Source organism: Schistocerca americana, chromosome 4 (assembly GCF_021461395.2).
Source record: "Schistocerca americana isolate TAMUIC-IGC-003095 chromosome 4, iqSchAmer2.1, whole genome shotgun sequence".
NCBI classification, from domain to species: Eukaryota; Metazoa; Arthropoda; class Insecta; order Orthoptera; family Acrididae; genus Schistocerca; species Schistocerca americana.
This window is the reverse complement of record NC_060122.1, coordinates 667,985,786-668,010,772: the sequence shown is the minus strand read 5'-3', so window position 1 is coordinate 668,010,772 and position 24,987 is coordinate 667,985,786. Positions and strand designations below refer to the sequence as shown.

At 39.3% G+C, this 24,987-nt stretch overlaps 1 protein-coding gene across 1 annotated transcript in view; it reads left to right on the top strand.

Annotated features, from left to right (window-relative positions):
- LOC124613688 (degenerin unc-8-like) overlaps window positions 1–15,490 on the top strand; it is a 214,160-nt gene extending 198,670 nt beyond the window's left edge. Inside the window, exons 9-10 of the mRNA XM_047142405.1 lie at window positions 10,702–10,891; window positions 15,414–15,490. Of these exons, the coding sequence (XP_046998361.1) occupies window positions 10,702–10,891; window positions 15,414–15,490 (267 nt within the window). The remainder of the gene's footprint in view (window positions 1–10,701; window positions 10,892–15,413) is intronic.
- Window positions 15,491–24,987: the final 9,497 nt, after the last annotated feature.

The following is a 24,987-nucleotide window of genomic DNA, read 5'->3' as shown; positions in this document are numbered from 1 at the left end:
GTTGAATTTTGTTGTAAGGGATGGACTATAAGTATTGATGAAATTTTGGTTTACGAAAAATGTGGTAATTTAGGAATTTATAAAAGTTAGTGAAATCACTTTATGCATGCACAATGGGAAGACCTTACTTACAAGTGCAAGCACTACATTGAAAATTACTGTAACTTGCACAGAATTCCTAATTAATGACTTAATTAATAAAGTATATCAACTGTTGCATACAAATCAGGTTAAAAAGTGCAATGGCAAAGAGAAGCATTGGACAAGTAGTGGAGCAAAATCAGTTATGTAAAATTTGGCTGCTTATTGATTTTAATGTTAATTACCCCATACATTAATTGGTTTCATGGCAATTGGAATTCATTATTCAAAAGTTGAGTTACTAAAAGCATTTGGAATACATTGTTCAAAAGTTGAATTACTAATCCTTATATTTAGTGGTGTCAACATGGGCATAAATACCTACTGGTTCTCATTGTTTTTCTTGTTCTGTAAAGTGCTAGAATTTTCAATTAGGTATAATTTTTTTAAGTAACTGGACTCACTGTAAATCCAAGTGCAGCCTTGAAATCAGCATTTCAGATCCATTACTTTGAATAAAGAACATAATTCAGAAGCAGCTTAATTGATATTTTGCAATATTTGAACAAATCCCTCATGTACACAACTTAGAAAATGTATGGAATTTTGTAAATAAAAAAGGGAAAAAATTGGTTATTCACAGGAGCATAAATGATAACAGTTCTAGCTTGCTATGTCACAAGTTACCAGCAATTTTCAAGCTGAGTGCTGGGCTAAGTGAGTAGATTGAGATTTAAGGGCCTTTGTGTAAGGATTTAAGGATTTCACAAAAGATGATTAGGTAGTGATACTGGATGGGGCAGGGAATAATGTGAATAGGAATGGGGCATACAACATAGATGGTGCCTGAGTAACAAACTTCCCTAACTGGTGGCACCAAGGTGAGCATGCTAAGAACTGTTCCATCGGCATGATCAGCCTTGTCTTGGCAGTGCTGTATGGGCATGTAATGGAGATGGGACTGATGGACTACTTGCTGGGAGCACAGTGCATTTGGTGGCAGTGCAGACTTTCGGGAGTTGGAGCCACACTAGGCATGGTCTGCACCTCAGCAGGTTTGTGAAAGGGAGGTTGGTGAAGTTGATTTATGAGAGTGTAGTGAGTGAGTGTGGAGCCACATATTGTCAAATGTCTGCTGTACGAGTACTGGGTCAGTTTTAGGACAAACCATGACAACAGGCTCCAATCTCTTACAGGTATCTCAACCAGCTTAGAGATTTCTGCATTGTGTATGCAGAACATAGAATGTACCACACTGGAGTGCCCAAGCAGCATGTAAATTTGCTCACAGTTATCTGCTATTCATGAAAGTGTACAGTCCATTAAAAATAAAGTACATCATCATGAAGCTGAATTACAGTCTGAACAGCACTGTGCCCTGAATTACAGAGCACTGGTGTAGAGATAATGAATTGCAGCATGTAGTACTGTCATCATATGGATGTGAAATTTGGTACTGTGGAATTATCTTAAAGGGTGATGGAAAATGTATTATGTCAGGGTGGCATACATTTTAAAGCTAGAGAAGCTCTGGCCACAATTAGTGTAGATAAACATTTTGAATTGGCAGCTGTTGAAGTAACGAAGCTAGCCATCTATAAGAAGTTAATCTTCATGTGTTTACCGCTCACCTTGTGGTAATGTGGATATTTTCTTCTACAAATTAACTGAAGTCCTGGAAGAAGTTACAACACCCATGTCTAGATAGTTATATATGGAGATATATGGAGATATATATGGAGATATATGGAGATATTAACACAAGTGTTGAGAGTGAAATTAGTAATAACTTCGTAAACATTTTGAGTGTTTTGGTTTGGCACAAATGTTAAACACTGTTATGAGGCTTTCAAAAAGTTCTACTTCAATATTACCACATGCTTACAGACATTACTGTCAGACAATAAAGTTGAAGTAAGACCTGCAAAACTGCTGGCCTACTAAATGATTTTCTCAGAATGTAAGATACATGCTTTTTCTAAAAGATTATCAAATCAAATCTGGGATGAAGTGTGTGTGAAAAGCAATGTAGGTGCCAAGTCCTCTAAGTTGTACACATTTTTAAATTGACATTTGAGGAGACATGTGCAAAATTTCCATTTCTGCTACAGCAGCTTAGCAAAAGAGATGGATAACTGTGTGCATTATAAAGTCCATACATACACTTAACTTTCTCACTTCTTCGCAAAAGCAAAACACTAATCCACAGTTTCTGTAGTACTATCACAGGTATAAAAAATATACTGGAGGTTACTGCTTGCTGCAAAGAAATAATTCAGTGGCAAAATAATATATAATGGAGAAAATAAAACCCTTCGCTGGGGCAGGATGTTATAAAACAAGCAACTGGGAAAAGCAAACACAATTATGATAAAAAAAAAAACAGATATAGGGACAGAACAACAGAAAGTTTTCTGGAATTAGTAAATGTTCTGAAAGATTATTTCTTTGATATTTTGGTGAAGCTACAGCGCAATCTCCCTAAAACTTGTAGCAACCACAACGACTTGCACAACAAGCACTATTATGCCATCTCCCACAACAGAGCTTGGACCTAAGAAGACAATACAACAACTATAAATTAAGAAGTCACCAGGTTAGATGTTTCTGCCTCTGTTTTGAATGAGTGCATAGATAGTATACAAGCCCCATTATCAAACATGATAAATAAGTTTAGTTCAAGTGTTTTCCCACGGTACCTGAACCATGCATGAATGGTACCCTTGATAAAGGAAGGTAATGTGGAAAGTATTGAAATGTATGCAACTGTTTCACTACTATTGTCATTCTCAACAATAATAGAATCAATAATGAAAAAAGACTAGTACATTACGTGGATTAAAACAATCTTTTTAATGAAGCACAGTTTGGTTTCTGAAGTGGGAGAGGCGCAAATGGCTTTTGACACTGTAGACCATAAAATACTTCTAAGCAGGCTAGAAACGCTAGGTATAAGAGAAATTGCAAATGAGTGATTCCAGTCTTACTTGGAAAACAACATGCAAAAGTTGGAGATAGTGTATAAATTTGCCTATGATAAGTTTTTAGTAAAACAAATTTAAGACAAATAACAGATAAACATAAGTGTTTCTCAGGCTAGTGTACTGGGTCCAGTCCTATTCTTAGAGTGTATCAATGACTTTACAGACAGTCAGTGGTTATGAAAAGGATAGAGTGCTACTCACCATGAAGATGGCATGTTGAGCTACAGACAGGCACAGTGAAAAGGTTGTTACACACTAAACTTTTGGCCCAAGCTGTCTTCAGGAAAGAAAGTAAAACACACACCGATTCACGCAAGCACACACACCTCACAAAGCAGGACCACTATCTCTGGCTGCTTTAGCCAGACTTGGCAGTCCAGAGATAGTGGTTGTGTGTGTGTGTGTGTGTGAGGTGTGCCTGCTAGTGTGAATGTGTGTGTTTCCTTTTCTTTTCTGAAGAAGGCTTTGGGCAAAACCTTACTGTGAAGCTGTCTTTGTTGTACCTGTCTGTGACTCATTGTGTCATTTTTACAGTGAGTAGGAATCTATACGTTTCATAATTGTTGATATTCCAGCCTGGACTTCTCATTATTTGACTTTCCTGACAGTGTGAGACACGGAGAAAAAGTTCTTTTTGCTGATGATAAAATCATAGACACTGATGAAACACCAGACCTCTTATTACAGGAAGCAAATAAAAGGATGTTTACAACTGGAGAATAAGTAATAGTTTAACATTGAACATAAAGAAAACAAACAGAGTGTGCTTTGCCATAAAAAGGGGAAACAAATTAGTCACATTAAACATTGATGATCATTATATAGACTATCTAACAAAGATGAAGTTTTTGTGGATGAATTTTGATTGTTAGCTAGTAGGGAATGAACACACAAATCTACTTGCAAAAATAATGTCTTCAACATATTTTGTTCTTAGAGTGTTAGTGTCATTTTGTAGTGGCCATTGTCTTTTCATGACGAACTATGCCTACATACACTCAGCTCGTGGCCATGGAATTCATCTCAGGGATTGAATTAACAAATAATGGACACAATTTTTAAACTGCAGAAAAGCCCTTGAGAATAATAGCTGGAAGTAGTAGCTGAGCTCATTGTAAAGAGTTATCTAAAAATTCAAGATCTCCATGGCACCAAGTGAGTGCATCCACCAATCTGTTGACCGTATGAAGGAAAACATTACTAAATATTTCACTAATTATTCTGTACATAATCATGGAGCAAGAGCCTGTTTGAAGTTACATTTAGTAAGGAAAAACAAACAAAATACTATATCAGAGGATAAAATTGTACAATAAATTGCAAATTTAATAAGCAACACATACTACACAAATAAATTTTCATTAGAAAATAATAAATTCTGGCTACTTTATTCTTCCATAACAGTTTTACAGCTTCATCATACTAACAGTATCAGTGGAATGCCATTCTGAGTACTTAGAAATCTTAAACTTTCTTGTGATTTTTATCTCATAGCACCTGTGTCTTTTAGACATCTGATGTTGCTATTATGTGAACTCAGAAATTTACAAGACCAATGAGTTCTAACACACAATGGTTTATCAATAACAAAATTTGTTGATGTTTTTCCTACACCACGAACTTGAGACAAAGTGATCATAAATGTCTGATAACCAAGAACATCACGAGGAGGCACCTGCTCTAATGAAGTCTGTATTAGAGTGACTGTCAACCAACATTGCCTGATAGGGTTGTCAGTAACAGAAAAAGTAAAATCAAAACGACCTCCTCGAAAGATAGTTTGACCTTTCAAAACATCAATTAAAACAGACGAACTAACGTTCATATTATATTCAGTCTCCACATCCAAAATAGACTTGTAAATCAAGGCCTCCATCAGAACACACAATGTATTCTGTGATTTCTAAGACCATGACCTTGGGTTATGTGTCAGCTATAAACAGCATGTTTCCAGTAGCTGGCACACAGTCGGCAGCATGCCTCCCTATCATTTGGAGGATAGACATTCAAATGGGTGATGAATGTTGCAACCACAGAAGAAAATATATTGAAATGATCATGGTTTACGGAGAATGCAGGAAGAATGTTGAGGCTACTGTTGCCTTGTATGCTGAGCATTTTTCAGAGAAAGCTTGCTCTTATTTGTTATTTTAAAAGGCTGCGAACCCCTTTATGTCTGATAGCGTGTACAGACTGACGAAAGGAAACAAAGCAAATATGTTACAAGAGAAGCTAAGGGAATAGCTGTACGAGTGGCACTGTACCACAACCTAGGGATAAGTGCCTAGAAATTACACTGTGATTCCAGTATGCCCGTGGGTAATATTGTCACAACAGTGTATCATCGTAAGGCCACATGTCACTGCATCAAGAACTTCATGGCACCAATTTCCATAACAGGGTAGTGTTTTGTCAATTAACATGACAACAAAAGCAAATGATTGGTAAATTCTTTGCTGAAGTACTGTTCTCCTATGAGTCTACAATCACAAGCAGTGGTAGCATTAACTGGCATAACATGCATTACTGAAGTGTAGACAATACCCACTGATTATGACAAATTGATCATCAGTGTCCTTGGTCAGTTAACATATGGTGTGTATGCTGAATGGACAGAAATATCAAACGTTTTTGGAACAGGGACTACAGGTACTACTGCAGGATGTTACCCTGGACATTCAACCACATATGTGATTTCGGCATGACAGTTGCCCTGTGAGCTACGCATTTGAAGAACGGGGGAGGGGGGGGGGGGGGTTATTAGACCATGTTTACACTGCTTGATGGATCAACAGAGGCGACCCCATTAATTGGCCCACTAGGTTGCCGGACTTGATAATTTCCATGGGGATATTTAAAAGATAAGGTGTATCAGCAAGAGCCAACTGCCTATGAAGACATGACTGACCGAATCAGAAACATCTGTGCTGACAATCCCACAGACATGCTTCCGACCAGTGTTGAGTCATGTGGAAAGCAGATCACTAAGTGTATTGAAGTTGGTGGTACTACATTTGAAATCTTACTGTAATTGGAAAACTAGAGTAGCTTTCACCTCAAGCAATGGCCACTGTGGTGTGTTGAGTAGTCCCATTTCTTACGATAAATGAGTGATAACTAGCATATAGCTAGCCTGTACAAAACAATATAAATTCAACTAATTATTAAACCTATGAAAATAATTCCCTACTTAAAATATCAGTCCACCCTCTGGTTGTGTTTCAGAATATCTGTTTCTGTCTCTTTTTTCCCCCTAAACCTCATGTTCTATCATATTATGATTTAGTTTTGTAACCACCATCCTAAAGCTCAATTGGAGGTTGTTGCCAATCTCTAGGCAGAATAATCTTTTGACACATCACTTTAACAACATCATGCCAGTGATGTTGGAAAGTCTACCATAACACCCCTGTAAGGATGTATCTGTTGACCCTCCTCTGTTAGTTTATTTAATACAATATTGGGACATCCTATCTCCTATCTCAAATTCCCCTCTTCTTTTCCACTGATTTTTTTCCCAAAAGTTTTATTTTTCTAATTGTTTCTACCAATCATCCTAATCTTAAATGAACATCTGCATCTTACTATTCTCCTCCTATCAATATTTCTCTCTTGTTGCCAATGTTAAGCTAATGTTACAAAATTTGGTACCAAAATCATACACTTAACACTCTGGGATTTCCTGTGAGATGTGTTTGCATTGAAATGCGGTATGCAGATTTAGGCTGTAGACTGTTATAATAAAATTTGTTGCAATATGGAGATATAACTCAAATATGTATACACTAGACAGTTGTTAGCAAATAAATCTTAGAACCAAAAAGAGTCCACTCAGTGGAGGTTAGCCTCTGATGGTAGAGAGAGGGGTGGGGGTAGGTGGTAGAGAGGGGGGATGGCTTGATGGTAGGTCATAGCTGCTGTGTTCTTCTTTGCATACATGTGACTGACAAACCACGCTGTGGCTGGCTGTTATGCAGGGCACGGCTGGGCATTTCTCTTCAAAAAAGAGGAAGGATAACATGGTGTCATGTACCCAAATTTATTGCAATATAGCTGATATTGGCAAAGGTAAGGTGGAGGTGGACAGAGTCAACTGTAGTGGCATTACTAAAGTGTTGACTGTAGTGAGGTTGTTGGCCCTTGATTTTTGGCTGTGAGGTGCTGGATTGTTGAGGTGATGGGGTAGTGAGTGCAGTAACATCAAGATCCCCTTTCATACTAGGAGGCAATTGTTGTAACCTAGGAGCTGAGTTGGTAAGGAACCCGTGAGCCAATAATCTTGACATAATCATGATCATTTCAATGTCACTGGACAGTTTGCAGCTGTGAGTGAACTATCTGTTGAACACACAACCTGATTTAGTGTTGATTTTAGGCGCATTTTAATAGCAAATACATATCTGCAGAACTGTCACATGGAGTCATAGAGCCCTGGGTGTAGGGGTCAGGAGTATCATACACAAATGATGTGTGTGCTGCGTCAAAAAAATTCATTGTACTGACCTGAGTTGCTGGTGGCTCAAACATTGCAATATGTTGCAGCTGTATGTGTGCATCCATTGCTGATGTTGTGACAGTTACTGTTCCATTGGTATTTGTTGTGCTGGGACTGTGGAGCAGCTCCTATTGGAGGTGCTGTGGATATGATTGTGTGGCATCCAAATCACTTCCTGCAGAAGAAGTTGTAATCCTCTGTATCTCCAGTTCTAACCTTTGACAGTAGATGAGTATCAGTAGATTGTGTTTGTGTATAGCACATGTTAAAGGTACTTGTGCATTGGTGCCCTCTGAAACCATTTGTGCACTTAGTGATGGACCACCAGTGATGTCATGTACAGATTTGCCACTATTTGTTTGCTGTAGGGTTCCCAAAGTCAAATCTAGAGACGAAAGCAGCAGAGAAAATATGTGCCTAAGACAGGTTCATGAACATCTGCGACCAAAACAGCCATGAAAACTTTTCACAGAGGCCAAGGTCTGTGGCAAGTGTGACAGTTGCATAATGTTTGCTTTGAGAGTCATTCACAGCTCATAACTGAAAGTACATTGGCATTGGGAAAGGTGTTTCCTTCCATCAAAGTGGCAATCAAAAAGCATTGATTTATTAAGAGATCCAGCTCATAGAGTCTATCACTTGGGATCTGGGCAAAACTGGTTTAGCTCATGTATTTGAGCTGTGGTGGCATCATTGTGTGCTGTGATCTGGATTGTGCATTGCATTTGGGTGGCTGTACGGCACAGAGCAGTTATGTGCTTAGTGACTAAAGCCAGTGAGGAACCGACACGACTGGGATTGTGTCAGCATAACTGGCAACAGAATGTTGTTTCTAGGCAGAGGAATGTTTGTGTTGGCCTAGAGAAGGACAGCTTCGTCATGACTGGGGCTGGTTGTGTATATTTTGTGCAGGTGTAGGATCATAGAGACCACATTGGCTGCTAGCAACTGTGGGCAGTGTGTTGCACTAGTGATGTCACTGATGAGCAATGCCGAAACTGCTAGGGTCTGGCGGGTTGCCCACAGTTGCATCTAGTGTCATGCTTCAGTGAATGTAACAGTGGTGGCCATTGTTATCAGATGCATTTATGTATCGTTGTTGTTGCAGAATCACTAGAAGTCTGTCAACCAGAACTAATCTGAGTTCTATTTTTTCATTTTCATGTGAGATTATTGTCGTCTGTATCTGTGGTGGTAGTTTGATGGGCCATAGAGTCCAAAACTGTGTTGTTTGGCTTGACCTGTGAGGTGACAGATGTACATAGATGTTTCCAAAGTTGAGATCCCATTCTGTTTTCCAGTGGATCCTCATGAATCGTGTCACAGCTGTTGCTTTTGTGTTTTTGTGAGCCAGAGGAGAAATGTCTCTTTGGAGACATTGCATTTTCTGTTAGCCTGGGGTACTATTATGACATCACTGATAATATGGGTGTAGTCTCCTGCATTGCTTGATACGGCAAAAAGTTTGAAAGTGTTGTCAGAGATGCTATGGCTGTGTAGAATGCACCCAACCTGAGTGGTTCCAGGCTTGCACAGAGATGACGTCACTTGTGTGACATGCTACCCGCAATTGATAGCACCTGATGTGATCTGAATAATTCCTTACACACACAAGAGTGACACTACCAGCTCCTGCCACAAAGACACTGACCTTCTCCCAGCCACAGTAAACACTCCTCTGCCTAGAGACAACATTCAACCAATAGGTGTGCCGACATGATCCCAGCTGTGTTGGTTCCACACTTGCTTTGGTGTTGTTGTTGTTGTGGTCTTCAGTCCTGAGACTGGTTTGATGCAGCTCTCCATGCTACTCTATCCTGTGCAAGCTTTTTCATGTCCCAGTACCTACTGCAACCTACATCCTTCTGAATCTGCTTAGTGTATTCATCTCTTGGTCTCCCTCTACGATTTTTACCCTCCACGCTGCCCTCCAATACTAAATTGGTGATCCCTTGATGCCTCAGAACATGTCCTACCAACCGATCCCTTATTCTGGTCAAGTTGTGCCACAAACTTCTCTTCTCCCCAATCCTATTCAATACTTCCTCATTAGTTATGTGATCTACCCATCTAATCTTCAGCATTCTTCTGTAGCACCACATTTCGAAAGCTTCTATTCTCTTCTTGTCCAAACTATTTATCGTCCATGTTTCACTTCCATACATGGCTACACTCCATACGAATACTTTCAGAAATGACTTCCTGACACTTAAATCAATACTGGATGTTAACAAATTTCTCTTCTTCAGAAACGCTTTCCTTGCCATTGCCAATCTACGTTTTATATCCTCTCTACTTTGACCATCATCAGTTATTTTGCTCCCCAAATAGCAAAACTCCTTTACTACTTTAAGTGCCTCATTTCCTAATCAAATTCCCTCAGCATCACCCGACTTAATTAGACTACATTCCATTATCCTTGTTTTGCTTTTGTTGATGTTCATCTTATATCCTCCTTTCAAGACACTGTCCATTCTTTGGTGATGAAGAGCATAACTGCTCTATGCTGTACAACCACCTAAATGCAGGGAACAATCCAGATTGCAGACACAATGGCACACCCACAACCTAGTCACATGGGCCAAACCCATTTTACCAAATCATAAGTGACAGCAGAAGACTCTTCTTCTGGCTCTCTGAACATGCCAAGTGAATTAATGATAGATGGACGAAGGAAGGTCTTTTCGGGATACCAAGAAAAGGACTGTATGAGGCCTTTATCCAGCAGTGAATATAAAATAATTGATGATAATGATGGTAAGATGATATGACAGATTCTCATTTAACCAACTGCAGAATCCTTACTGCAACATGCTGTACATACAGAATGAATAATTAACTGTATGAATGAGCTCAGCAGTATTACTGATAAAATACAGTTCATGTTCAGCCCACTTGTTCAAAACATTTTGCATAGAAGTTATGTCAGTTGTGTGATTCTAATCAAAATTGGTGAACCAGATGTGTAACTGTATCTTTGTAGAGTATAGTGCTTGTAAACGTTAACTGCCTGATTTATAACAAACATAATCACTTCGTAATAACCTAAGCTAAGTCCATATTAGATAATTATAGAACTTATGGTGTCTAAGTTCATTTTACTGTATGTTGGAACTTACTTGAATGATATTTTGTTCACAGCCACAAGCATTTGTTGCCTCTCTTGGAGGAGCTCTGAGTCTTTATCTGGGAATATCACTGCTAATGCTAGTTGAAGTTGTAGAATTAATTATTAGAGTCATCTCAGACCTTTACAATCACTTCAGAAAGCAGACTCAGATGCACCCGAAAACCAAAGGTCATAATCTGAACAATGCATTTGCTCATACAGGTAATTTATATTTAAGGAGTCATGCTCAAAAGAATTTCTATAAAAATCTTCATATTAATAAATAATAATTAATACATGGAACAAGGACAGACAGCCACTGATCATAATGACTAAGCATGAAACAACAGACAGACAGATAAACAAATTATTCACGTTAGGTCATCTATTCTTCACCACACACACACACACACACACACACACACACACACACCACACAGGGGGAGAGAGAGAGAGAGAGAGTGGCGGGGGGGTGGGGGGAAGAGAGGGCGAGAGGGAGCAGGTTGTGTGATTAGGAATAACTGAGAGTCCTTCACTTACATATCTTAAACTAAATGATTAATGGAAAATCTCATATAAAGATGTGAAACAAATACAAACTAAGAGATAGAGGGGCTGGCCAGTACTTACCTCAGCTCAGTACAGCCGATAGATACACACAAAACAGAACCAAAAATTTACGTTCCTAGCTTTCGGAACAAATGTTCCTTCATCAGGGAGGAGAGAGGGGAAAGAAAGGGAAGAAGGGAAAGTAGATTCAGTTACTCACAACCCAGGTTATGTAGCAACAGGGAAAGGAAAGCAGGGAGGGTAGCAAGGATGGAGGCATGGTTGTCAGAGGGAAGCCAAAGATATTCTACTGTAAGTACTGTGCCAGCTTCAAACCAAAGAGGATGCATACAGAAGTAAAGAGGTATATAGTATAAAGATAAACACAACTATGTAGGATGAAAAGATGCGTGAATGGCTAAAGAGGAAAGGGAAAGAGGAGAAGACTGAAGAGTAACTGGGAGTGAGGTGGTTTAACGCAGGTTCAGTCCAGGGGGATGGCGGGATGAAAGGATGTGTTGGAGTGCAAGTTCCCATCTCCGCAGTTCAGAGGGACTGGTGTTGGGTGGGAGAAGCCAAATGGCACATACAGTGTAGCAGATTCCTAGGTCCCTAGAATTATGCTGGAGGGCATGCTCTGCTACTGGGTATTGGACATCTCCTAGGCGGACAGTTCGTCTGTGTCCGTTCATGCACTCAGCCAGTTTAGTTGTTGTTGTACCGATGTAAAAGGCTGTGAAGTGCAGGCATGTCAGTTGATAAATGACATGTGTAGTTTCACATGTGGCCCTGCCTTGAATTGTGTATGTTTTGCCAGTAGCGGGGCTGGAGTAGGTGGTTGTGGGGGGATGCATGGGGCAGGTTTTGCAGCGGGGTCGGTTACAGGGGTAGGAACCGCTGGGTAGAGAAGGTAGTCTGGGAATATTGTAGGGTTTAACAAGGATGTTATGGAGGTTAGGGGGGCGACGAAAGGCAACTCTGGGTGGTGTGGGGAGAATTTTGTCAAGGGATGATCTCATTTCAGGGGTTGACTTGAGAAAGTCATATCCCTGGCGGAGTAATTTGTTGATATTTTCGAGGCCAGGATAATATTGGGTGACAAGGGAGATGCTTCTGTGTGGTCTGGGGATAGGAACATTGTTGTTGGACGGGGAGGAATGTATTGCTCGGGAGATCTGTTTGTGGACAAGGTCTGCAGGATAGTTGCGGGATAGGGAAGCACTGGTTAGGTTATTGGTGTAATTGTTGAGGGATTCGTCACTGGAGCAGATACGTTTGCCACGAATACCTAGGCTGTAGGAAAGGGAGCGTTTGATGTGGAATGGATGGCAGCTATCAAAGTTAAGGTACTGTTGTTTGTTTGTGGGTTTGATATGGACAGAGATGTGGATGTGAGCTTCAACAAGATGAAGGTCAACATCCAGGAAGGTGGCTTGGGTTTTGGAGAAGGACCAGGTGAAATTCAGATTCGAAAAGGAGTTGAGGTTATTGAGGAAATTAAGGAGTGTTTCTTCACCATGAGTCCAGACCACAAATATGTCATCTATAAACCTATACCAGGCCAGGGGAAGCAGCTGTTGGGTCTTCAGGAGAGCCTCCTCCATGCGGCCCATGAAGAGGTTGGCATAGGACGTAGCCATCCTGATTCCCATGGCCGTTCCCCTGATTTGTTTGTAGGTCTGGCCTTCAAAAGTGAAGTAATCATGGGTGAGGATGAAGTTGGTAAGTGTGATAAGGAACGAGGTTTTTGGAAGATCTTCGGGTGGGCGTTGGGAGAGATATCATAAACAAATTTTCATGTTCTGCCTTTACATAATATACCACTGAAGTGTCATCTGTTCCCCTCTTTCTCAGTGCATTCACATTTAATTTAATTGAGACAGTACAGAAAGCTTGTTCTAGCTCAATGCCTAGTATGCAGAATGTCTTTTTCTTTGTTGGTATGTTGCTGAGTGTAGTGAATTTAGCATTACTTATCTATATGAGAGAATCCTCTTTGCACAAAATAATGTCTTGAAACCACTTTATGAATGTTTCATGCATCAGTCAAATATAGAACAGGACAACTTTTTTACCATCTTGTTTATGAGCTCACTCAGATCTACATATTTAATTATTAGGAGTGATCTGTTAATGTTCCAAATGTTGAGTATTACATTTGTTAACTGTTAACTGTGGAAGTGAACCTTCTCTATTTGAAGTCTTAAAGCATTGTTTATTTGTACTTTCCAGACCTAATATTGTTGTTTCTCCCCTCTCTCCATTCTTGATAAACTTACTCCTTCTTTATGGGAGAGCTTGGAGTGGGTGGCTTTGCAAATCAATTGCTGTAGTCTTCTTCTATATTTTCTTTAGTTGGGGGCCTCACATGTGATTTCTCTACCATTCACATTTTGTATGGTAGCTTTTGCATGTTATGTGTACATTTTCTGGTAGGTTGCTCATGTCTATGCATTCAAAGTTTTCAAATTTTGGGTACTGAAATATTTCTGGGATTTTCAAACTATAGTTGGTTGCTTGAGTTGAATAAAGATTTGACAATGTGATTATTTGAGTCGATAAAAAGAACATTGCTGGTAAAAAATGTGACACCCTCGTGGACAAGGTCATTTTATTGACAAATGATGTGACCTGTAGTCCATTATTGTAGGAGTGTATGATAACAAATTCAGACCAAATCAAACATGCATCTTGCAGTGAAGGGTGCCCAAACAGTTGCATCAGTACACTATGTACCCCCTCTGGCATCAATGCAGGCTTGTATTGTCTCATGCAAACAATGATAAAAGCGGTGAATAGCATCCTGCTGTAGATTGTCCCTTTGTTACACTTCATCAATGGTTCTTGCAGGTTCTGGAGAATGCGAGGTTCTGGCTTCATCATGCCGCATATGTAATCAGTTGGCAAGAGTTTTGATGGTCTTGCTGACAGCGGCAGTAGTTGTACGTCTTGAAGAGCACATTGCATCACAGTAGCCATATGTGGATGTGCACTGTCCTGCTGGAAAAGAACATCATCTTCCTGTTGAAGAAATTGCAGTAGCACAGGGATAACAGCCTGTACAATGTAATGGGTACAGGTTACTTTAGCCTGCAGAAACACCAAACGTGGCCATGGAATATAACTGATGGCATCAAGACTGTGAAGCTTGGAATGGCAGCTGTATGTCATGAGTGAATGCACTCCAGAATAGGCCTCTCACGAGGTCTATGCATTACACATGTCCATCCAACAGTCACATACAGACAGAACCTACTCTCATAATTGAAGACAACAGATTGCAATTCCACTCTCCAGTCGACTCTTTCACGGCACCAGAGTAGCCATGCTTGGTGGTTTCATGGTGTCAGTGGTAGTGTGCCAGGGGCACACAAGATCTTAGTCCTGTTGCAAGCTGACAATTCCCAGTGGTCCTTGGTGAATAGCAGATGCAACATGTGCCCGGATTTCATCCCGGAATGATGTTAGGTCAGCCATCACTGCTTACACACAGTGTCAATCCTGACTTGCATCTGTACTATGCAGACATCCAGAACCTAGTCTGAGGGTGTTGTTATTTCCCACTGATGACTGCCAAATGCAGCAACACACCACTGATACATTATGCTCAAGATGTTCACCAATCAGTCAATATGTCCATACAACTTCATACAGGCTCACAATTGTGACCCTGTCTGAATGGCTGAAGTCTTTCAATAGGGGTACATACTTATCAGTGGAGCATAATTGTATCCTGGTATGAATGTTGCAAATGGTGTTCACCTCTAAATTCAGCACAGTTCCTACTTGCAGAGTCAAAATGAAGAGCACACAAAGCGGCCTCCTGAGTGTCATATGAAGGGTGATGACTGTGGCAAATGAATCACTAACACCATAACCTCTCAGTAGGCACATATTGTACCCTGGTGCTACTGCATTTTTTCTGCTAGTGTATGTGTAGCTATAGATATAAATGTAAAGTGGTTTGAGAACCGTTTGTGCCATTTCTAGGTGGCAGCACCTATTCAAGTGTTTTATGACACATTATATTGTGTAAAGACTCATGAAGAGCTTTAGTGTTAATTAGTATTGACACAGAGTCTACCAATAACTACAGTGGTCTTTATATCCTTTGTCCTCTGTGCAGGGAAGCAATGTTTTTCTCTTGCTACTGAGAATTACCAGTTTTATGGTTGAAATTTTGCTTATGTGTTAGAGTCTGCCAGAAATGATAATGCTAGTATTGGCAATGTTTTAGGGAAGAAAATGTCCTCTGCGAGTCTTCCACTATGAGAGACATGCTCTAATTCAGTGATGGTTTCAATCCACTGACAAGTTTTTAGATGAAGGTTCTACATTGATGGGAAAAAGTCAAAACACCAAAACATAATTAATGTAGAGTAGTGAAATTTCAGGAATATATTTGTGTAGGTAACATATGTAAGTGAGTAACACTGCAAGATCACAGATTAATATAGGCACAAGGTAAGCCATTACAAATACGAAATGCTGATACATTAATAACTGGTGTAACTACCAGACTGTTGAATGCAGGCATGTAACCATGCATGCACTGTGTTGTACAGGCACCAGATATCAGTTTGTAGGATGAAATTCCATGTCTGTTGCACTTGGTTGGTCAATACAGGGACAGTTAATGCTGTTATTGGATGACAGTGGAGTTGTTATCCAACGATGTCACATATGTGCTTGACTGGAGACAGATCTGGTGGTCAGGCAGGCCAAGGCAACATGTTGACACTCTGTAGAGCAAATTGGGCTACAGTAACAGTATGTGAGTGAGTGTTGGGAAACACCCCCTGGAATACTGTTCATGAATGGCAGCACAAGTGGTTGAATCACCAGACTGATGTATGAATTTGGAGTCAGGATGCATGAGATAACCACAAGAGTGCTGCTGCTGTCTTACAAAATTGCACAACAGGCCATAACTCTATGTGTAGGTCCAGTGTGTCTTAACAAACAGACAGGTTGGTTGCAGGCCCTCGACTGGCCTCCTAACCAATGCATGGCTGTTATTGGCACTGTGGCTTTGTCAGAAAACACAACAGATCTCCACCCTGCTCTCCAAAGGGTTCTCTCTTGACACGACTGATGGCACAAATGGTGGTGGTTTTGGGTCAGTGGAATGTATGCCACATTGTCGTATGATGTGCCAAAGCCATATGCTGAAGACAACTATCTTCCCTCTTGGTAGTGCTGTCTAGCTGTCCAGAGCCTGGTCTTCGTCTGTCTGTACATTTTCATAACCACCACTGCCAGCAATCATGTGCAGTGGCTACATTGTGACCAAGTCTTTCTGCAATATTGCAGAAGGAAGATCCATTACGTGACCTCATTCAAACACAGTGAGGTGTTGGTCATGGCATCTTTGTTGTCTTAAAGGAATTTTTGACTAACATCAACTCACCATGTCCAAACTTAAAGGTAACTAATGTCATGACCATTACAGCAAGTATTTAAAGCAAACCTGATTTGTACTGTCATAGTGGTGTTACTAATGCCACTCTTATGCAGCTGGTGTGAAATTTTTATCAATATCATCTTTCAGATGTAGAAACATGCATACTAACTTTAGTTTACATCACATAACTACTTCTTCATGATGTGATTTTTTTCTGCCAGTGTAGATTAATGATTGTGCCAATCCAATGACAAGTTCTTGATGAAGATTTTTGGAATATCCTGTAGTGCATTTTATAAGAGGTTTGTAGATTTAATTTTGGTAGTACTAACTAGTATGGGTTTTGTACAAAGGGAGTTTGTACTGTTTTTAATTTCAAGAATGATGCAATATTTTGATTTGAAATGTTTATTGAAGTTGATTATCTGAACTTTAGTAGAAGAATAATGGAAATTGCTGGCTGGAGCATGTAAAATAAGGAGAAGGCAAACAAAAACCTATTGCAGATCAATGTGTGGAGCACAGAAATAGGTAACAGGAAACAGCATTCACATTAGCTTATGAGCACTAGAGCTTTTTCTAGCAGTTGCTCACACATTCATGCACACAACCACACAGACACCCAAACTCACACTCTGGTAGCCACAGGAGTGTGCACTTGGGTGTTGGTCTGCTTGTGTATGTGAATGTGTGTGCCTTAATTAGAAAAAACTCTAGTGTATGTGAGTGGTGTCTTATGTTATGCATAAATGTGCTCCATGCATTACCGTCAGTGGAGATAGACAAGATTATTCCAATTGTGCATACCTAAAAAATTTGAGATTGATGGTGTGAGTGACTAATTTGGAGCATATGATTTTGCTATGTCAAGTTATTCATGCTTTCTTTTTGTGCTAAAAAGATTTTATTGATGACCAGTACCAGACGTGAACGAAATATATTTAATGTAATAATGTAGATAAAATGAATTACATTCCAGGCTATGACAAGGTTATTGAAAGGTCAACACAGCCTATTGTTAATATAAATGGGAACTGTAATAGAGCATATGTAAGATTCTTTGAAGTGGAACCTAGCTGCATACAGTATAATTAAAGATGCAGTTGTAAAGGAAGGCTAATTATAAATAAATATATTGAAATATTATGACATTAACAGAACTGATTTCATTAATTAACAGAACTGAGTTCATTGAAGTCCAAATCGTTATTGGTCTTCAAAACAAAATGAATAATAATAATAATAAAATAATTGAAAATGATAAAAAAAATTATTTACTTACTTTATGTGACTCAGAGGCTAATTGCTTTCAAAAACAAAACCATGAAAGGTATGAAGATTTTGAACATCTATCCCCCAGAAACCATGGATCTTGCCATTGATAGAGTGGCTTACGTGTATCAGCACACCGTACATGCAACCACTATCGAAGGGTATTTATTAAGAGGCCAGACAAATGTGTCACTCCTGAAGACAAGCAGCAGCCTTTTCAGAAGCTGCAGGGGCAGCAGTCTGGCTGACTGACTGATCTGGCCATGTAACTTCAATGAAAATGGCCTTGTCATACTGGTACTGTGAAAGGCTGAAAGCAAGGGGAAACCACACTCATAATTTTTCCTGAGGTCATGCAGCTCTGCTGTATGGTTAAATGAAAATGGCATCCTCTTGCGTAAACAATTTCCAGGTAGTGACTACTCAGGAAGATGTCATCATCAGAAAAAAAACTGGCGTTCTACAGATTAGAGCATCAAATGTTAGACCCCTTAATTGGGCAGGAAGGTTAGAAAATTTGAAAAGGAAAACAGATAGGTTGAATTTAGGTATAGTAAAAATTAGTGAAGTTCAGTGGCAGGAGCAACAAGACTTCTGGTCAGGTTATAAATACTAAATAAGATAGGAGTAATGAGGGAGCGGGTTTAAATGAACAGGAAAATAGCAGTGTGGGTAAGTTACTCTGTACAAGCCAGTGAATGCATTATGTTAGCCAAGATAGAGAAAAAGCCCACACAACCCGTAGTAGTACAGATTTATGTGCCAAGTACCTCTGCAGATAAGCAGAGGGAACAATTGACAGGAATGGGGGAAAGAAATACAGTAGAAGAAGAATGGGTAGCTCTGAGAGATGAAGTAGTGAAGGCAGCAGAGGATCAAGTAGGTAAAAAGACGAGGGCTAATAGAAATCCTTGGGTAACAGAAGAAATATTGAATTTAATTGATGAAAGGAGAAAATATAAAAATGCAGTAAATGAAGCAGGCAAAAAGGAATACAAACGTCTCAAAAATGAGATTGACAGGAAGTGCAAAATGGCTAAGCAGGGATGGCTAGAGTACAAATGTAAGTATGTAGAGGCTTGTCTCACTAGGGGTAAGATAGATACTGCCTACAGGAAAATTAAAGAGACCTTTGGAGAGAAGAGAACCACTTGTATGAATATCAAGAGCTCAGATGGCAACCCAGTTCTAAGCAAAGAAGGGAAGGCAGAAAGGTGGAAGGAGTATATAGAGGGTTTATACAAGGGCGATGTACTTGAGGACAATATTATGGAAATGGAAGAGGATGTAGATGAAGATGAAATGGGAGATAAGATACTGCGTGAAGAGTTTGACAGAGCACTGAAAGACCTAAGTCGAAACAAGGCCCCGGGAGTAGACAACATTCCATTAGAACTACTGATGGCCTTGGGAGAGCCAGTCATGACAAAACTCTACCATCTGGTGCGCAAGATGTATGAGACAGGCGAAATACCCACAGACTTCAAGAAGAATATAATAATTCCAATCCCAAAGAAAGCAGGTGTTGACAGATGTGAAAATTACCGAACTATCAGTTTAATAAGTCACAGCTGCAAAATACTAACGCGAATTCTTTACAGACGAATGGAAAAACTGGTAGAAGCGGACCTCGGGGAGGATCAGTTTGGATTCCGTAGAAATGTTGGAACACGTGAGGCAATATTAACCTTACGACTTATCTTAGAAGAAAGATTAAGAAAAGGCAAACCTACGTTTCTAGCATTTGTAGACTTAGAGAAAGCTTTTGACAACGTTAACTGGAATACTCTCTTTCAAATTCTGAAGGTGGCAGGGGTAAAATACAGGGACCGAAAGGCTATTTACAATTTGTACAGAAACTAGATGGCAGTTATAAGAGTCGAGGGGCATGAAAGGGAAGCAGTGGTTGGGAAAGGAGTGAGACAGGGTTGTGGCCTCTCCCCGATGTTATTCAATCTGTATATTGAACAAGCAGTAAAGGAAACAAAAGAAAAATTCGGAGTAGGTATTAAAATTCATGGAGAAGAAGTAAAAACTTTGAGGTTTGCCGATGACATTGTAATTCTGTCAGAGACAGCAAAGGACTTGGAAGAGCAGTTGAACGGAATGGACAGTGTCTTGAAAGGAGGATATAAGATGAACATCAACAAAAGTAAAACGAGGATAATGGAATGTAGTCAAATTAAATCGGGTGATGCTGAGGGGATTAGATTAGGAAATGAGACACTTAAAGTAGTAAAGGAGTTTTGCTATTTAGGGAGTAAAATAACTGATGATGGTCGAAGTAGAGAGGATATAAAATGTAGACTGGCAATGGCAAGGAAATCGTTTCTGAAGAAGAGAAATTTGTTAACATCGAGTATAGATTTAAGTGTCAGGAAGTCGTTTCTGAAAGTATTTGTGTGGAGTGTAGCCATGTATGGAAGTGAAACATGGGCGATAACCAGTTTGGACAAGAAGAGAATAGAAGCTTTCGAAATGTGATGCTACAGAAGAATGCTGAAGATAAGGTGGGTAGATCACGTAACTAATGAGGAGGTATTGAATAGGATTGGGGAGAAGAGAAGTTTGTGGCACAACTTGACTAAAAGAAGGGATCGGTTGGTAGGACATGTTTTGAGGCATCAAGGGATCACAAATTTAGCATTGGAGGGCAGCGTGGAGGGTAAAAATCGTAGAGGGAGACCAAGAGATGAATACACTAAGCAGATTCAGAAGGATGTAGGTTGCAGTAGGTACTGGGAGGTGAAGAAGCTTGCACAGGATAGAGTAGCATGGAGAGCTGCATCAAACCAGTCTCAGGACTGAAGACCACAACAACAACAACAACCTCTGCAGATGATGAACAGATTAAAGAAACGTATGATGAGATAAAAGAAATTATTTAAATAGTTAGAAATTATTTAAATAGTTGAGGAAGACAAAAGTTTGATTTTGATGTGGCAATGGAATTAAATAGTAGGAAAAGAAAGAGAAGAAAAAAAGGAGGTAGATATGGACTGGGGGAAAGGAATGAAAGAGAAAGCTAAATGGTGGAATTTTGCACATTAATCATCACTGGAACTTGGTTTAAGAATCTGAAAGATGGTTGTATACATGGAAGAACCTGTGACACTGGAGGGTTTCAGATTGATTGTATAATGGTAAGACAGAGAGTTTGGAAACAGATTTTAAATTGTAAGACATTTCCAGTGGCAGATGTGGACTCTGACCACCATTTCTAGGTCATGAACTGTATGTTTAAACTGGAGAAATTACAAAAAGGTAGGAAATTAAGGAGTTGGATCTAGATAAGATGAAAAACCAAAGGTTGTTGAGAGTTTCAGAGGCAGCATTAGGCAATGATTGACTAGAATAGTTGAAAGGAATACAGTAGAAGACTAATGGGTAGCTTTGAGAGATGAAGAGTGAAGACATCAGTGGATAGTCCGTCCCTGGTAGCTGAGTGGTCAGTTGGATGGAATGTCATACCTAACAGCTCGGGTTCGATTCCCAGCTGGGTCAGAGATTTTCTCCACTGAGGGACTGTGTGTTGTGTTGTCCTTATCATCATCATTACACCCCATCAACATGCAAGTCGCTAAAGTGGTGTCAACTCAAAAGACTTGCACTAGGCGAATAGTCTACTTGATGGGAGGCCCTAGCCACACGGTATTTATATTTATCAGTGGATAAAATGGTGAAAAGACAGGGCCTAACAGAAATCCTTGGATAACACAGGAGATATTGAATTTAATTGATGAGAGGAGAAAACATGATAATGCATCAAATTATTCAGACAAATGGGAATAGAAATATCTAAAAAATGAAACTGACAGGAAGTGCAAAATGGCTAGACAGTAGTGGCTGGAGGACTAATGTAAGGATTTAGAAGCACATTTTATTAGGGGGAAGATAGTTACTGCCTACAGGAAAATTAAAGAGTCCTTTTGGGAAATGAAAAGTAGATGTATGAATATCAAGAAATCAGATGGAAAACCAGTCCTAATCAAAGAAGGAAAAGTTGAAAGGAGGAAGGAGTACATAGAGGGTTGGTACAAGGGAGACAAACTTGAAGGCAGCATCATAAAAATGCAAGAGGGCATAGATGAAGATAAGATGGGAGATGCTATACTACAAGAAGGATTTGACAGAGCACAGAAGACCTTTGTCTAAACAAGGCCCTGGGAGTAGATGACAGTCCATCAGAACTACTGATAGCCTTGGGAGAGCGATCCATGACAAAATTCTTTCATCTGGTGTGCAAAAAGTATGCGACAGGCGAAGTAACCTTCCACTTTAAGAAGAATGTAATAATTCCAATTCCAAAGAGCACAGTTGCTGACAGGTGTGTATATTACCAAACTACAGTTTAAAAATTGAAGGGTGCAGAATTCTAATATGAATTCTTTACAGAAGAATGGAAAAACTGGTAGAAGCCAACCTTGTGAAAGATCAGTTTGTTTTCCAGAGAAATGTAGGAATGCATGAGGCAGTACTGAACCTACGATTTCTTGTAGAGTATAGGCTAAGGAACAATAAACCTAAGTTTATAGCATTTATAGACTTAAAAGAAGATTTTGACAAATTGACTGAAATACTGTTTTTGAAATTCTGAGGACAGGAGGGTCAAAATACAGGGAGCGAAAGGTCATTAGCAAAACCAGGTGCTAGTTGTGAGGGGCATGAAAGTGAAACAGTGATTGAGAAGGAACTGATACAGTTTTAGCCTATTCATGATGGTATTGAATCTGTACATTGAGCAAGCAGTAAAGGAAACAAAAAGAAAAACTTGGATTAGTAATTAAAGTTCAGGGAGAAGAAATAAAAACTTTAAGGTTTTATGTTGACACTGTAATTCTGTTAGTCAGCAAAAGACATGGAAGAGCAGTTTAACAGAATAGATAGTATTTTGAAAGGATGTTATAAGATGAACATCAACAAAAATAAAATAAGGATAAGGGAATGTAGTCAAATTAAATCAGTGATGCTGAGGGAATTAGATTAGGAAATGAGACACTAAAAGCAGCAGATCAGTTTTGCTATTTGGACATTAAAATAACTGATGATGGCCAAGGTGGAGGGGATATAAAATGAAGACTTGGAATGGCAAGATGAGTGTTTTTGAAGAAGAGAAATTTGTTTACATCGAATATAGATTTACTTGTTAGGAAGTCTTTTCTGAAGGTTTTCTGAAGGTGCTTGTATGGAGTGCATCCATGTATGGAAGTGAACCATGGATGATAAATGGTTTAGTCAAGAAGAGAATAGAAGCTTTTGAAATGTTGTGCTGCAGAAGAATGCTGAAAATAAGATGGGAAGATTGTGTAACTAATGGGGTGATTCTGAATAGAATTGGAAAGAAAAGAGATTTGTTTCACTGCATGACTAGAAGAAGGCATCAGTTGATAGGACACATTATGAGATATCAAGGAATCCCCATCTTAGTATTGGAAGTAACTGTGGGAGTTTAAAGTCATAGAGGTAGACAAAGAGATGAATTCAGTAAGCAAATTCAGAAGGATGTAAGTTGCAGTAGTTATTCAGATCTGAAGAAGCTTGCAGAGGATAGAGTAGTATGAAGAGGTGCATCAAACCAGTCTTCGGACCAAAGATTTCAATAGTAATAAATAATTACTGAAAATGAAAGGCAAAAATGACTTATTTTATGTATGTGTTGTATATTTAAAAAATTTTATTGTAATGTTTCATAGTTGAACTGGATTATTTAGAAAATAGTAACACATTTACTCATTTATGTGGGGTGGCATGATAGAGGGTACAGTACATTTGGCGAATTAAATTCAGGATTTTTCCTTTATCTTCTCATATTCTTTGTTGCTTGCTGTTCTATGTAGCTTTTTAATGTCTTGAAATGTGTATTTTGAGATTATGCATAATAAAGTGTAAATATCATATCAGTAGTTGGTGTATGCATTTTACGCATGCTATTCAGAAAGTAGGGTCCATTGTGGCATAAAAAAAAACTAAGTACAAGAAATGCATTTTATTACATACATCTGAAAGAGCGATTGACTTACTACTTTTCCACATAGTTGCCAAACATATTGAGGCACTTATCATAGTAGTGGACAAGCTTTGAAAGAGTTTCATCATAAAATTCTGCTGCCTGAGACTTCAGCCTGTGAGTCACTCCTGCTTGGAGTTCCGCATTGTCATCAAAGCACTGTGTTGCAAGCCAGTTCTCCAACTTGGGAAACAAGTGGAAGTAGCTTGATGCAAGATGGAGGCTGTAGGGAAATGAGGGAAATTTTCCCATTTGAATGAATTAAGGAGTTCTTTAGTGTGGTTTGCCGTGTGAGGTCGGGCATTGTCATGCAAAAACAAAATTTTCAGTGTCAGCTTTCCTTGGCATTTGCTTCGAACTTCTCTTCTAAGGCTGTGCAAAGTTTGACAGTACCGGGCAGAATTTATGGTTGCTCCATGTTCAAGAAAATCAATAAGAAGCACACCTTGCCTATCCCAAAACACTGTCGCCATCAACTTCCTTGTTGATGAGGTTTGCAAACATTTTCTTGGTTTTTGGGGGGACCTTGTGTGCCCCCACTCCTTGGACTGTAATTTTGTCTTGCAATTGATGTGTTTTACACAAGTCTCATCACCTGTTTTGATTCGATCCAGTAACGAATCACCATGTTTATGGTAGGCCTCCAGAAATGTCAACATTGCCCCCATTCGCTATTCTTTATGGTGCTCTGTAAGCATTTTGAATACCCATCGTGCACAAAATTTGTGGTAACTTAGCTTTTGAGTGACAATTTCAAACAACAAAGTCTGTGAAACTTGTGGGAAAGAAAGCGAAAGCTCTGTTATTGTGAAGTGATGGATTTCACGAATCATTTCATCAACTTAAGAGACAAGGTCTTCAGTCACAATACTCAGGTGTCCACTTTTCTCTTCATTATGAATGTTGGTTCAGTCATTTTTAAACCAAATGCACCATTTTTGGATGAAACTTTCACTCATTACATTGCTTCCATACACTTTGCACAGTTCACGATAAATTTCTATAGGTTTTAAGTTTTTCACCAACAAACACTGTATCACTGACCGCACCTCACAACTGGCGGGATTTTTGATTGCAGCACACATT